General features: G+C 39.1%; 1 protein-coding gene across 1 annotated transcript in view; it reads right to left on the bottom strand.

Moving 5' to 3' along the window:
• MYO16 (myosin XVI) overlaps positions 1 to 15,891 on the bottom strand; it is a 322,187-nt gene that overhangs the window by 267,593 nt on the left and 38,703 nt on the right. Inside the window, exons 3-4 of the mRNA XM_009276139.1 lie at positions 4,851 to 4,921; positions 751 to 894 (exon numbers count right to left, since the gene is read on the bottom strand). Coding sequence (XP_009274414.1) covers positions 751 to 894; positions 4,851 to 4,921 — 215 coding nt within the window. The remainder of the gene's footprint in view (positions 1 to 750; positions 895 to 4,850; positions 4,922 to 15,891) is intronic.

The raw sequence follows: 15,891 nt of genomic DNA, 5'->3' as shown, positions 1-15,891 counted from the left end.
CGAAGGGTTGAGATAACGACAGATCTGACCAGAGCATGTTAAGGCAAATTTGTTATAAGCATTCATCATATTGGTTTAACAGTCGCTGGTGACAATGTTGATTAATTTACTCTTAAAGTTGTCACACTTGCTCTCAAAGGTTATGTAACACCTTACTTGCTGTATATGTTTCCTGTTGTGCTGTTTCTCACCTCTGAGAGCTGGGTCAAGGATACCATTTTGCTGCACTGTGTAACACTACTCGTTTATGATGTGATAAAATTTTTGGTCGTGAGACTAATTTTTGTATTTGTACTCTTGTAATTTATGCTCGGCATTGCCGTCATCGCAGTACCTCAGGATGACTTACCTTTTGAAAACTAATAATAATTACACCTTTTACCTTTTCTCCTTGGGCAACCAATCTACGGGGGAGGCAGGGGGGGACACCTTCCCACGCTCCTTCACCTTCCCTTTCTCCTTCAGGCTAGTTACAACAGCTCTTGAGAATTTTGAATATCCTTGGGATGTTCAAGCCAGCATGCTGCTATTGCTATGTCTCCTGAATGTGGTTCAGGACTTGTTTAAGATTAAACAATTATTTAAGAATACTCTCCAGAGATCAACCGTGGTGACAGGCACTGCGGCTACTCAAACCCCGGCGACAGGCACTGTCACTACTCCAACCCCCCCCCGACAGGCACTGTGGCTACTCCCCCAGTTACATTGTTTCCTTTTCAAGCACATAATGCATTGGATTGCTTTACTTACTAGCAGCAGTAGCAGGACAATATCAGGATTATCACAGGCACAGGCTATATGCATTGATGTCCAAAAATCCTCATCTTGATGATTTACATTTACTCCTCTGTCAATTAGAATTTCTGCAGCAAATGCATTATCATAGCGGGCACACTAGAAGAAAGAAGAGCAGATTAGGGATGGTGTTTTACTCAGCGTACAACTGAATTTATTACATAAGATTTTTCCTCCATTTAACATTTAAATTGAGCAGATGACGCACTGCAGTTAAACTGCTGTATTTGTAGGGGACAACAGCTGATGAATCTAGAGAAATAGTTTTGTGGAGACTACAAGTTCCATGTGCATGATTCACAGAATCCCTTATTCCCTGTGAAAAAGCACTATATGAAATCTGCTGAAATCTACAGTAAAGATGAGGCTTTCTTTCTGTTCGATACCGTAATTCCAAATCAGTGCACAGGCATCAGTGCATGATGATCACATCATGAGTAGTGGCATCTAAGTATATGTACACCCACAAGTACATACGTCCACATGTATGTGCACTTCTGCCTTCTGCCCTTAAGTGGTTCATAGCAGTAATACACGCCTTTCCATACCCACTCCTATTCCCAGTCCACTAACTATACTGATTTCTATTCAAGTCTCTCTGACAGATAAATACTCTGAACACTAAGGGTGTGTTGAGGGTGGGGAGGGGGGGGGGTCGCACACACGTGTGTGTTTCTATGCTTTGTTTTGATGATGGAGGAGAAGAAACTGGCTTAGCCGTTGTTTTGAGCTTACTCCTCTGTCACATCTGTGACTTTTTATGGATGCGCTTATGGATAATACTTTAAAAGACAATCAGGGCACCTAAGTTAAGATCCTAACTCTGGCCTAACATACAAACTCAGTAACTCTTTAGAGAAGGATCCTCCCTCTTTCCCCACTGGAGACAGGTTACAGGGAGACTAATTTTCTGTATTAGATACTTAGATGCTTTGAATACAATCCTTAGTATCTATGCCTCTTCCAACATTTAAAGCTGTATAATATTTCCCTGTCCCAAAAAGCACACATATACACTGAGAGTACAAATATAGTGAAATCTGCAGATAATTTGCAAGTGAGGGTTAAATAATTATGTTGTTATGTCGGTATCGCATGTGGAGCCACAACATGGCATCCAGTTTGCTGATCTGTATTAATCTGGCATGGAAGCCAGCACACTGGAGGAAAAGTGGAAGAAGGAAAAGTGCTTAACTGGATTCCACTGTGAAGTCAAGACATAGCTGAGATATTCAACTGAATGTAGGAGCTGCATGTACTACTGCAATAATAAATATAGATAACTCAAAAGATGAAAATTAAACTCTATCAGGCTAAAAAGCAGTCCTACTTTAAATGATTTCCAAACATACTGAGCATTAAATTATAGAACAGAAATTAAGTTCTGATGTATTTCCTTTAGCTTGCAACTTATCTGGCAGCTCTAGAAACAGACAGAAGTTTTGTTTTGTTGCATCAGTATCATTCATTGTATCAGTAGTGTAACTTACATTGAGCTGTTCAATGTTCAAGCTTTAACAAATCAGAGATAACACATTTTATAATACAAATCAACATAATCTCATACTAATCATATTTTCAAGGCATTGTTAAGCAAAAAAATTTCTAGAGAGCTTCCATACAAAACAAATGACAGATGTCGCTGAGCTATTTTGTGTATTAATAATAGATATACAGCCTTTTGTGATTAGTTACCGGTTTGAAAACAGCCTAGATTTGTAGCAGCAATTTAATTGCCGCTGCTTCTTGATTCTTGTTTAATGGGTTTTGTGGAGCAATTGGGCGATCTCAGTCAAAGTTCCAGGAGCAAATTGGCACTCGTATACTTTGTTACTAGGGCGGGTTGGGTGATTGCCTGCGTGAATTGATATGACACTATGTGCTTCCCACTGAATGAACAACTCAGGCAAGCACTCTCTTTTTTTGTACTTCTCCTCTCATGGAGTCTAACGAGAGTTCAGTGAATACCTTTGAAGCTCCCATGGCTTCCCTGAGATTCAACCATATTGGGAGACTGTCTACAGAGATAGCAACAGAATCTTTATGAAATGTCACATTTGATTTCTTTTAGAAATATATCATATTTTGGAAGTTAACAGAAATGGAAAAAGAAAAAGGAATTATATCATGAATCAGTTTTTAAGTAAAATGTGAAGATAAATATATTTTCCATCCATTCTGGAATAAACACATTTATCCTGCAACTGGAAAGAATAAACACTGATTAGGCTCCCCTTTGGAGAAAGCAGCTTACATAGAATTATAGTGGTAAAACTAGTACTTAGAACGGATCTGAGTGGGCTTTAAAAATATAATAAAGACGCATGCCAAATTACTATTTTGAGTTCTTGCAGGAAAATAAACTTGGCTTATCTGTTTCCCTGTATCATGACTCTCCTCTTCTATGTGTACTGCTCCCAAATAGGGGTCAAATCCAAATTTTATTGAAATCAGGTTTGCCCCATCTCCAATAGAACCAGCATTTTCCTGTAAATGAATTACGAGTACTTATAAGTAACTGACTAAACTAAGGCAGTAGGTTACACACAGTTCTCTATTGCAAATTTCTTACTGCAGGAAGCTTTCCCTCCTTTTGAAGCACGTGTACCTGTGAAGCAGCAGGCACCAGTGGAGACATACTGATTGTGACAGTGAATTGGGGCATGATGCAGAAGATCAAGAAACCTAAAAAGGCACAGTTCAGATTTTATCTTCAGTTAAAACGTTTGCATCAGCTGAACTAGACAAAGCAACCTAAAATCCCTACAGATGGATTTTTCTTTCTTCTATTTTAAAATGCCAGTGAGACAGATGTCACATCAGCCACACTGAAGATAAAGACTGTCTCCTAGGGCTTTCAGCACAGGGTAAGATTTGGGATGCCTTAATTTTGGGAATCCCAAAGCTAACATCTTGTATGGGCTGCATTTTTAAAGAATGATTGAGCACCTTTGCAGCAAGCAAATGGAGGAGAGGAAAGAGAACTTAAATTTTCTCTGTTCCAACTCATTACTGCACCCTCCCCTTACCTAGGCGTCTATTTCCCAAAGCCCTTGGTAAGCAGCATGGCCATGGAAGTTGGAAAACACAGGTTAATTACATAACGGAAACGCTACATCTTGCAAGACCATGGTCACAGGTGTGCTGGAGTCCAGTAATATTATAGGATCCTTTTCTTTGTCAAGAAATCACTCTATTTTGTGTACATACTATGAGAAACTTAATCCAACTGTTCTAAAATGAAACACTGCCAGCAGACTTTTCACTAGATCTGTTATGCCCTTGTATTTGTGAAGACACATTTATTTTAGCAGCATTGTGCAACAAAGTTGGATCCAAACTTCTTAAAAAAGTTCCACATCGAATAGAAAGCATGTCTGCAATTGAAGCATCACAGACCAAAGTAAAGGATCATAAAACTTAGGAATTTATGATGAGTTTTGCCATTGCCTTCAGCAAAGCCAAAATTTTACCTCTGCAGTATTTTCTTCCTGTCTGCCTGTCAGTCTTTCCTCCACATGCCCTTACATCTTGCTTCTCTTTTGGTCATTGTATACAAACTGTTTTCCTTTTATCTTCCAGTTACTTAATCTAAATTGCTATGCAAATAATGATAAAATAAATGCAGATAATGTGTTAAATATCCACGTGTAGGAAACTGGTACAAGAAAATATGCACAAAAACAAAAGGAAAAATGTTACATCATGGTGTTTTTCACATAGGACCTGTGAATCTCTGGACCATATAATTCTATCTTTGGAATCAAGCAATATTTCCTTTGTTAGTTCTTACTACACAGATAATTTATAAATAAAACATTTCATTCTACTTTGTTAGTTACCATTCCTATGACATGATCCATCCTTTTGTAAGCAATTTGAAAACGACCATTTATTTCACACACATAGCTGGATGCAATCATAACCACCGTGGACAACAGTGTAGATAAAAAATTATTGCTAAGCCTTTCTTTTTGTTAATATGCCCAATCTGCTACTCAGTATCCCACCATATTTATCCACAGTCACTAACATTAATCTTCAATCACTCTTACCACATGGAGCAAGGAGCCTCCTGAGGAAACAAGCGTATGAGGGTCAGCGCCATCCTTCAATAGCCGTAGCACTGAAATATCAAAAGAAAAGAGGAACAAGAATTAATGCAGCAATATACCTAATTCTGAGCTGTTAATTGGCTGATTCTTCATCATCTTCATTAAGAGATTTAATAATATATGCAAACCTCTCAGATAACATTTGCAAAACTATCATGTCAGCATTTCCCATCTCATCTATTTTAATGGCTAAGCTTGGAAGCAAAGGACCTTTGATAATGATGTTAAATATGAACAGTATCAAGGACTTCTCAAGCGGACAGATGAGTATGTCAGTTCTGTACCTAGGAGAGGGGAGGGGAGACCTGGAGGAGAGACCCTGTCTCAAGGTCACAATCACCTGATTAGTTCATTTGGGAGCAAAATCACAGTCAACTGGTTTTGTTTTACTTCGTAGAGTTCCCATGAGATTTGTTGGCTTTTTCAGTAAATAATTGAAATTAGTGTTCATAACATATCACTTGAAATTAATCACCATACCAAAGCTAAATGACCTGCACTCAATTTAACCTTTCCAGTGCATTGTCAGATCACTGAGGCAGCATAACTCTCAAAGTGATATTTGGAGTCAAACTCCACTCCCAGTTACATGTATCAAACCCCTTTGAAATGAAAACAGGCTTATAAATGCAAGCAAAACCACAACCCTTCGTATTGGTGCTCACTCAAGTGTGAAAATTCAGCACTTTTTCCCCTTGGTCTTTATCGCCTTTATAACCTTTTCACTCAGAATCAAAGCATTGACTAACTCATGCTACCAGTGTTCATTACTGGGATAGAATTGCACAGTAACAATGCCAGACGTTATCGGGGAATCCACACCGGCATTGCAACCCTGTCTTCACTAGACTGGTATGAAGAACCCTTTTAAAAGGCCTCCCTCCAGGAGAGCAACTGCCAATAATGTTTCCTGTGTAGGAACACAGCTGGTTCTGCCTCCATCATCTGGAAATCCTGGTTTTAATTCCTAGTTAAGATTCCTGGACAGAGTTGTGCAAAGGTCTGCAAAGAAATTTTAAGTTCTGAGTACCCCAGAAATCTGTTCCACTGCAGTGTCTGTCCTACAGGAGGGCCATAAAATTGTCTCAAGGCTCTTCTAACTTCTGTGAATGTCAAGAGACTCATGTACACCATCTCCTCCTTATCCATGCATTTTTCTTTCTCTCTAGAACTTGCAACTCCATTTCACTGTACATAACTTCTTACAGCATTCAAACATTCAGTTGACCTATTTGAAAGGGGTCAGTTTTCTTTTCAAATATTGTCAATTTACACAGGCAATGTTTTCTGAATGTGTTGAATGACTTTTGACCTAGAAAAATTCAGCCTAAGAAGGAAAATTTGGCTAAATGGCTGCAAGCCTGTAAAATTAAAGTGAAAGACTTGGCGTCAACATTATTAAATACTTCACACATAGTAAACATACTGGTATATTGGACAAATATTTATAATAGGTATACAAATCCATTTAATCTTTTGCTCTTTTTTAAACTTTGAAAACCAAACATCAATCCAAACCATTGTATAAATCCTTACTTTATAAATAGTTCCATGGTACCCATTTCTCCTCACCAAAGGTTTTGCTTCATTTAATTTACATAACTGTAAAAGACTTTTATGTTCTGGCAAATGCCATTTTGAAAGTTAACTACTGTTAGAAGTCACTGTTGTCCCCAGCATGTCCGCAAAAAGTAGAAGGGGAATAAATGAACAGTACAACAACTGCCAAGCAAGATGGAAAGCACTGAGGCAGAGTGGGAGGGTAGAGAAATGTTTACAAATTTCCATAACCTTAGGAAAAATGGATGAACGACAAAAAGCAAAGTATTTCCTTCTGTTCTCAGAGCCACAAATCCAATGCTAAAGTACACAACTGCCCTCATCCAGACAGAGACCATTAAAAATAAAGGTTCAGAACTAAGTTCCTTCCTTCCTTCTTTTAATACCTAAATTGCTGACCATCTATGGAGATGCTTCCTCTACTTCAGGTTTTAGTGAGTAAAGACCTTATTGTAAATCCTCCCTCCTTAAATAGGCGTGCAACTGCATCATCCTCAAGACTTAATATTTTCAATGTTGCTATGTTCTGCCATTTCTTTAGCAGGCCAGAAAATACAAATTCCATATCACAGAAGATTTCTTAAGGCTCCGAAAGTAATTTCATTCTGCCAATCCCATCAGGATTTCACCTGAACAAATTAACACTCCAAGTTGTTCCCCTTCCTCCACCCCTGCTTTTCAGGGAAAAACAATAATTTCCACCCATTTCAGTCTCTCAGCTACTTAATACAGTGTTTTTATGTAGCATTCTTTCTTATGGACTCTGTGTGTAGGTTAAAAATGTGACCTATGGCTTGGTTCCACCTGCAATGGTAGTCTCATTTGCAAATATGGGAATTAAAGCAGATAGTCCTTGAAAGTGTGATTTGCAGAAATTATTAAACAGCCATAATTCTTTCTCAAGGAGGCTTTAACTGATGACATCAGTGAGAGTACATAATCCTTTGAAAATGCCATCTTTATGGCGTATTCTCACAGACTGCGCTGCTGTCAAAAGGGGGAAGGTATGTTATCCACTGCCTGGCCCACTCTTCCATTGTGCCAGCTCTCCCCACCTATGCAGCTGCACATTCAACTGGACCAGTAAGTCTTTTTTTTTTTCCTTTTTCTTTTTTCTCTGTCCTGGCAGGGTTAGTTTTCGGCCCCATCAATGTGGCTGACTGCATAGCTCCATAAGCACTAGCACAGAGGATACAGATGCACACATCATGTGGAGGCAGAGCAAGCACACTGCGTTTTGCTGGCAGAAGTCTTATGTTGACTAAGGCTGATAATGAAATAACATCCTCAGTCTGTGTTTCTACAAGACGGGATAAGCCAATTAAGGAGTCAACCAAAAAGGTCTGTTCCCTTCCCCCATTTGCAAAAGGACTTACACATCATTTACCTCTGGCTACTTCTGCATCCAGGAACTGACTCTAATGGCACAAAATAAACCCAGCAAAAATAGAATGCAGAGTTTCTTGTTGGATCATTGAGATGAACTCAATCATTAAGAGTCTTGGGATCACCAAAACTGGCTTTTGGCTAGGTCCTTCCAAGCAAAGACAGAGGATGAAGACCCCTCTCTTTTGGCAGGAGCAGGACACATGGGAAGGTCAGACGGTTGGGAAACCGCATTTCTAAAAATATTCCACAAGAATTTCATCTGGAGCCCAAAATAGTAACCAAGTGACAGAAAGAGCCTGTGGCTACTTGGGTATAGAAAATATGGACAATTTATTGAATATCTTCCTTCCATCAAACCCCCAAAGACTTGGTCCTTACAGAGAAGCTATGCAAAATGAAGTAATGTCTTTCCAGATCCATTCAGCAACATCTTGCTGCTGAAACCAAAAAATGACAGACCATTTCTAGATCTGAGATTGAAATTCATAAGAATGAATGTTTTTGCCTTGCTTTTTTCCCCCCAGCAAAAATGCAGACCAAGATTACTGCATAAACAATTAATTCGTAAACTGCGATCTTAAAGTAGAATACTAAATAATTATGACCATAAACAAGTGATCAAATCACATACAAAAAATTAGGGTAAATGGATAAAAGCTCAGTAGTTCTTTTCTTTGTCTGGTTTATTTTTCCTCTTTATTGCTTGTAGCTTAATCAGTGCTTCAGGAAATTCACGTCACAAAGACTACCAGGGCAAGATATGCAAACTACATTCCTCTGCATACAAAGACAAGTAAAAAACATTCCTCCTTCCTTGAATTCTCCCCCCCCATGCAAAACACAATAAAAAAGAAAATAAAGAAAAGAAGATCACAGAAGCAAAATCCCCCTCCCTACTATGCAACTCACTTAGGTCATTCACTTAAGACTTTACTAGTCAGTGGGAAAATCTTCACCTTATGTTCATTTTTTCCTTTTGATAGAACTACTCTAATTACTGTTAGTAATTTGGGATGAATTGCCCAAATGAGGACAGAAAGTCATAGATGACTATATTCCAGAAATGCTATGTATCTCTTAATTAATGCAATTCTTATGGAAGTTTTCACAAGACCTTCTTTTAAAACTTCTTTTATTTGTAATCTTTCATGGAAGAGAAGTCTCCAGAAAAGATGAGGAGACTGAAAACAGGCTTTAAGGCAGGAAGCTGACATTTACTTGAAAAAAACCTGAGTAAAATTTTCAGTAAACTCTCAAGTCCTTCCTTTGTGTGTATAAACAGGTCCATCCATTCTCTGATGTCTTTTAGATTTGACACACAAAATTATCAACTACTTAGAGCAGAATTTCACACCTAATTTCATATCTAATAAAGGTGTTTTAGAAAGCATTGAAGTTATAAAGTCTCAGCAGTAAAGAAAGATAATAATCAAGATAGCTTTTTACATATGCCTGATGTTACAATTTTAACTAAATGATTCCAGTGAGCTGAATAGCTTTCCACACGCCATTGACTGTGTTGACTAGCTTATGACTTATTAGGTAGCCTTGTAATCCAGTAAAGACAGTATTGCTGTGCTGTTACTGGCCACAGGTCTTCTACTAACTTCACATGTGGGACTAGGGCTGTAAGGCTTACTTTGGCTGGCTTGTCTTGGCTTGCTTGGAGCTTTATTTTAACTTTTTTTAGCTGTTATAGCAACTGGTTAACGACAAGGTGGCATTTACCTAACAAATTTTAGTTTCGTTTAGCTTTGTATAACTGCTGTGTAACGTGTTAAGAACTTTTATATATATGGCAATAACTAGTACTTATGCTGTGCTATGTTGAATAGCATCTAGCTACTCTGGCATGTAGAACTATCTATGACCTTATATGCTGCAGACAAAAGGAGTACAGATCTGAAGGGACAGCAGAGCCTGGAATGTGAATTCAGAGGGCCCAGGGCTATCAATAACTCACCAGTGATCAGCTACTGATGGTAGTGCAAACTTAGCAGCTGGGCAATGTTGCATTCACAGCAAACCCAGTTTTAGTAGTAACAGAAAAGACAAAAAAAAGTGCCTAATATATGTAAAACTTAACTATTGGCCATCTGTTGTGCTGGATATGGAGTACCAGTATGTTTCTATTAATCATTCCTCTGGGGAGTAGCAGCTAGCTAGTGTAAACGTTGTTCCTGTTAACATCTACTTTTGTTCTCTCTAGTTTAGCAGGAATAACTCCAGCTGGAAGGCTTTACTTGTTCGTTATGTGCAGAAACATGACTTACTGCAGAAGCCTAGCTAAGACCATGCTGTTGCTGGAATGGATTATCCCATTCTCCTCCTGCCTCAGGCTACATGTTTCTGCCACTTGCCTCTCACTGGCACAAGGCAAAGATTAGTTTTCAACTAGATCAACAATCTGGGAATGTGGCACTGGGTAATGGGTATGAGTAGGTAGAATGGGGTAGCCACCACTTTCAGCAACAGCTGAAAGCAGTTTGGGCATAAACTGACCATGAAATTGAACCACTGGACAACAGAAGTGATGCTGAAGGAAGAGAAGTAGCATACTTCCACCCCTTCCACTTCCACCAGTTAAGGAAGTGTCATATTTTGCCCTTTACTCCCTCATAGTCAGACCTTTGGTCCAACACTGGCATCTTAAACTCTGTACAGATGCACCACTTAGAATTCTTGCCACCTTCATGCCTCTTTAGTACTCTCTGAGTACTCTGTGAGGAACCTGCTATACAACTCAGCTGCATATAAGAACAGATGAATGCCAGTCTCTGATAAGTTATTCTTAATCAGAACAGCAAATGAAATCCAGCACGATGTCATAAATTTTTGGTAAATGCAGTCTTAGAAGAATATTTACCTCATACCTTTGCTATGATTAGTTTAAAATTAAATTTTAAAATCCAAGTACCACTGTTGGTAATTTAATCATTCTTTTAAGTTGTCTTGTTTACCTAACAAACACATTTACACAGTAGCAATACTGTTACCACATCATTACTAGTGCAATAGCTGATGCTTTCTTTCAAAGCAAGCTCTACCCATCAGTTGACAGTGGTTATTCAGAGCAGTCATGCCCTTAATGGGCTTTTCAAACAACTGATTTGTAATCCTACTGCTTTTTCCATCCTTGAAATATTTCCAGCAACCACTGACAACATCTGTCAAACTTGTTCAAACCTCATCTTCCCATTTTCTGAAGAACTCCTGGAAATAAATTCCCACCTTTACTGCATAAAGATGAAAGAAAACAAACCATAAAGGAAATATGCACAACATTTGGACAGCTAAGTGTTATGCCATTCACAGAATGCAGGAATGAAGAGAGGAAAATTACTGTTTCCATACTGGCGCATTTGAGACGTTAGTCTTGCATATCCAAGCTATACTGTCCACTGTTTGAACAGAAAACTGATGAGGATAGGGTTGATGCTTCCATCCTCCCTGGCAGAGCTCCCGTAGTGTGTAATTTTTTCAGGCAGCCAGGAATCAGATTACCATGGCCCCAGAGCAACTGGGCCATTGATTCTCTGCTGCATTTAGAAGTGTGATGTGAATTGTCAGGCTGATTCCTGAGCTCCATTCAACACAGCATTACCTTTAAAAGAAACAAACCAAGCCACCAGTGAAACAGACAGACAGAGGTAGTCCTACAGCCCCAGACAACATCTGTCCCAGCTATAATGTTAGGCCCAGATCAAAATACGTTAGTTCTATCCCATGTTCTCTTTGTAGAAAAATCAGTCAGACCCCAGGCTTGGAAGCAGTTGAGGGGCTCGATCACTCCACTGTGGGATCGAACTTCAAGCAGCACAGGTAGGCACATGACAAGATAGGTCCCTTCCTTTCTGCCTAGTCCTCTGCTACTTTCTCACCAGGCCTTGCACCCTCAACTATTTATACTTCCGTGCCCAGGCATTCAGCAACCCTGGCAGCTTTCTGCCAATGCACTGTCACTCTGGAGGTCGAGGGCACAGCCATCCTGTTATGTGAGGTACCTTGAACTGGAAAACCACATAAAAAATAATGGTTATGTCTCTAGGCCACACAGACACTAGGTCAAACTCCAATGAGATCCATGAGGAGGGTCACAGTTCCCCCAGTGGGGCAGATATTTCTATCACTATAGACATAGCCAGAATAATTTCTGAGTTTAGGGACTATGATTATTTAATAACTGCTAAATTTAAAACAACTTCTTCAGGTAAACTCCCCTTCTTTCATTTCATTTCTATATACATGAAATTTAATGCAGTCTGTGCCTCCACTGGAAAATATTAAGGCCACAAATCTAATGGACTAAAAAATGCTAATGTGTGCCTCTTACAGTGCCCAAGCATAGTGACACAAATTAACTTATCTCCTTACACAAAAGTGACAATGGGCAGCAGTCAAACGTGACACGCCTGAGTTAAGTTGTGATATGGCAGGCAAAGCATCTCTGTTCTGAAAAGACAGATATTCACATGGAAAAGCAGTGTAGACTCTGAAATCATTTCAGAGGAACAAGATTTAAAAATAAGTAGGTCACATTACCTAATAGCTACACCTGATTTCTCTCTTTTTCTTCCCTTTTTTTGTAGGATATTTATTCCCAAAGTCTTCTGTTCTTTCTTTTTCAGTTCACAGTATCCAACTCCTTCCTGCTTTATAGTTACTCTTTCAAACAGTAGGACCCTAATTTACATCATTTACTTGCAAATACATATATCTAGATATATGTTATAGATATGATATCTAGAGTGATGTGGAAAAGCAGTGGTGTAAATCACAGTAATTTAGAGAAGATTGGAAGTAGCCATTCAGTTCTACGGCCCAAAGATACTGCTGCAAGGGGCACACCCAGGGTCACCAGGCAATGATGGTGATCCCTTGTTTTGCCTCCGTTTTGAATTAACTCTTCCAGAGATAGAGCTTTGGCCGGGTCACAGGGAGAAAACTGCTGTGGTAAGGTCTGTCTTACTTGTTTATAAAGCTGTGATTTTACCTCACTGTAACTAAGACCTGTATATATTACAGAGCTGTTGCTAAAATGATTCAACACCACCTCACAAAATAACACATGCTTAGCTAAAAATATTGCTTCCATCATCATAGCTGATAGCACAGCAGGGGTTTTGCCAGCGTAGCTACTTCCCAGGCCAAAACAGCTGTGTCATCAAAAACTGGTAGCACAGACCTGACTGAATTCTGAATTTCTGTTAGTGAGATAAAATTACAATGAAAACAAAGCTTTTTAAAATTTACCGTAAGATGAACACTCTAAAATTAACCTTAGGGAAAAGTAGTTGATCATACAATAAACTTAAATATGGTTTTTCTCAAAGCTTTCACTTCCAACTAGCTTATGCGAGTTATTTATTTCAAGGTTAAAAAGACCAAAAAAAAGGAACCTAATAGCATTTAGGTCACCTATTGCATTCTGTATACATATTTTATCCGTCTCCCATGTGTGGGTTCTCCTGGAGGTCCTGACAAAGGTGACTAAAACCAGCAAGAACATCTTCAGCAGGCTATGGTCAGTTATTACAAAAGCTCACACTCGACTGGGTTCACCTTAGAAATATGTGTCAGTTTGAAAGCTCTTAAAATTACCGGTGTAATTTTTAGGCTAACTTTTCTGCTACAGACACACCCGATCGTACATTTAAATGTTTGTAGAATTTAATAAAAGTTTCAGACCTTTACAATATTTTACTAAATATGTTAAATTTATTTCAGACTTTGCAACTTTTCAATCCTATAGTCATTAAATGATAAATACTAAAACACATCAGCAAAATAACTCATTCTCTGGTCAGTAGCTTAATTTGAAAACCATTGCCATCCCATGCTTTTCCCTAGTGTAACAGTGAAAGTTAAAGAATTTGCATACAACACAATTTTTCTGCTGAATAGACTGTACACCCCCTCTGTTTCACCCACCATTTATGTTGATCCTATGCCAACGTTACTTAATTGGCATAAATCAAATTCCTGCTGACTTATATTCCATATGAAGCAAGCCTCAGTCCCTCTTTTAACTCACACCGTGCAGAGCAAGTTTATGCCAGCTAGTTTAGAAGCCGTGTAAACAAGTGATTACAATTTGTATTAAAGCTCTTCAAGGATAACAGGCTATTATCCTGCTTAGCAGCTGCTAAATGGTACTGATTACCAGCTGTAGACCACTGGCTGTTAGATTCTGTGTGTATAGTGGAATTCCCAGGGTGTGCACAAGGAAGCAAACTTAAACCAGGCAGTATAGAACAAACTAGGGACATTACCGATCCATGCATTAATCCAAAATAGTCGTGCATGTGGCATATGAGTGACCAGAGCTATGAAGGAAATGTCTGGTTCCAGGAATATCTCATCATTTGACATGGTGAGCCTGCGGCTCAGGCACGACCTTTCACAGGGTGTAATCTGTGACAGTTTACATTGTCAAAATCGGAGCTGTTTCCCTCTTGTTCATGCTTGCATTCACAGACCCCTGCCCTCAACCTTGCACAGCAGTGCCACATGTCACTCTGCTATGAGCTGGTATGGGGAGCTAAACCAGCTGAAGGCTAATCTTACGAAAAACAGTTTCCAGCTGTTTTCGCTCCCTGGTTCACTTCAAGATGAGCATAAAGATAGGAGGACAAAAGGATAGGCCAGAAGCAGAGCAGGACAGAAAGGAGAGCAACCAGTGGCAACCTCAAGTTTAGTGTAGTTTTAAACTGTGTTAGAAGCACTCTTTGCAAGTGTCATTTGGTATTGTACGTATCCTTAGGCTACTGTCAAAATTATGTCAGTAGCTCCAAGATGCCTGCATATTCCCTTTCCTTTCTTTGCATCAGCCCCATCAGTTGTGCAACAGGTAGATGAATCGGTTCAGAGAGCTGATACAGAATTTAACTGTTGATTTTAGGGAGTGGTTCATTCTGTCTTGGATCAGTTTGCTGAACTGACTCCCTCTGCAGCCACACAATTGCTAAATCTGATACAAAGAGCATGCAGCAAGAACAGTGGTAGGAACAGGATCATAAAAATATGAATGAAAATTTCTGAATTAGAAAATATAGCACTGGCATAACATCCAATGAGCATAGAGGTATACCAGCGTAAGCAAATATTTTATTGATAAAACTTGATTCTCTAGTGAGAAATGCACTGAACTCACAGAAGTACCTCCCTACTGGTGTAAATACACCCCTGTGAGAGTGGAGCAGTACAATTTCAATTAAAAGAGTGTGACCGGAGTGATACGATTCTTTTTTTAGGCAAATCATGACACATGCAGGACCACTACAGGGTGTAATCAATATAATATCCCCAAACTTTTAATATACAGACAACTCTAACTACATAAACAAACAATACAGAACTGATAAATTTAAAAAACCCACCATTTTAAGTGTTCCAAATAAGGAATATTGCATGCTTCGTTTGGCAGATACCACTATGCAAACGAGTTTTTCTTCATCATCTAAATACAACCTACATGTTTCTTTGATTTTATTTACACCTATCCTGCTGTATCTACTAAATCCAAGCCAATTCCTTCCCAAATTTGGTATTTATGTGATGCAGATACTCTGTAGATTAAAATGGCTACAATCTGTTTCCCCCTAAAATAATCTGTGTTCTAATTTGATCATTAAGTAGGTGCTGGAAGAAGCTCACCAGGTCACAATATACTGTCATTCATTAATAATACTTGCCCTTATCCTATGGGGTAGCTCTCAAATTTCTACTCACAAATCACATCAATCAGCCTGCTAGTTTTCCTCGTTTTTTTCCCTCTCCAGACTTCACACTCCCTTTCACATTATTCAGTAACAGCATGCCAGTTCATTAAGACATTCTAGGAGAGCAAGCCTGAAGTCAACCCCTGCACCCCAAAACCAGTACCGTGCTCTTTACTGCTACCTTTCACTTAAAGAACTTACCTCCACTTTGGGTAACAACATTGGATGTTGGATGCTGTGCAGTTGTCAGGGCCCTGAGAGCACTGAGGACCTCCCAGCCTTGCCCACCCCCGGGGTCTCCCCCCCACTGC

The sequence above is a fragment of the Aptenodytes forsteri genome, unplaced genomic scaffold, assembly GCF_000699145.1.
Source record: "Aptenodytes forsteri isolate BGI_AS27 unplaced genomic scaffold, ASM69914v1 Scaffold96, whole genome shotgun sequence".
Classification (NCBI taxonomy): domain Eukaryota; kingdom Metazoa; phylum Chordata; class Aves; order Sphenisciformes; family Spheniscidae; genus Aptenodytes; species Aptenodytes forsteri.
The sequence above is the reverse complement of the archived record's forward strand: the minus strand, read 5'-3'. Positions and strand labels throughout refer to the sequence as shown.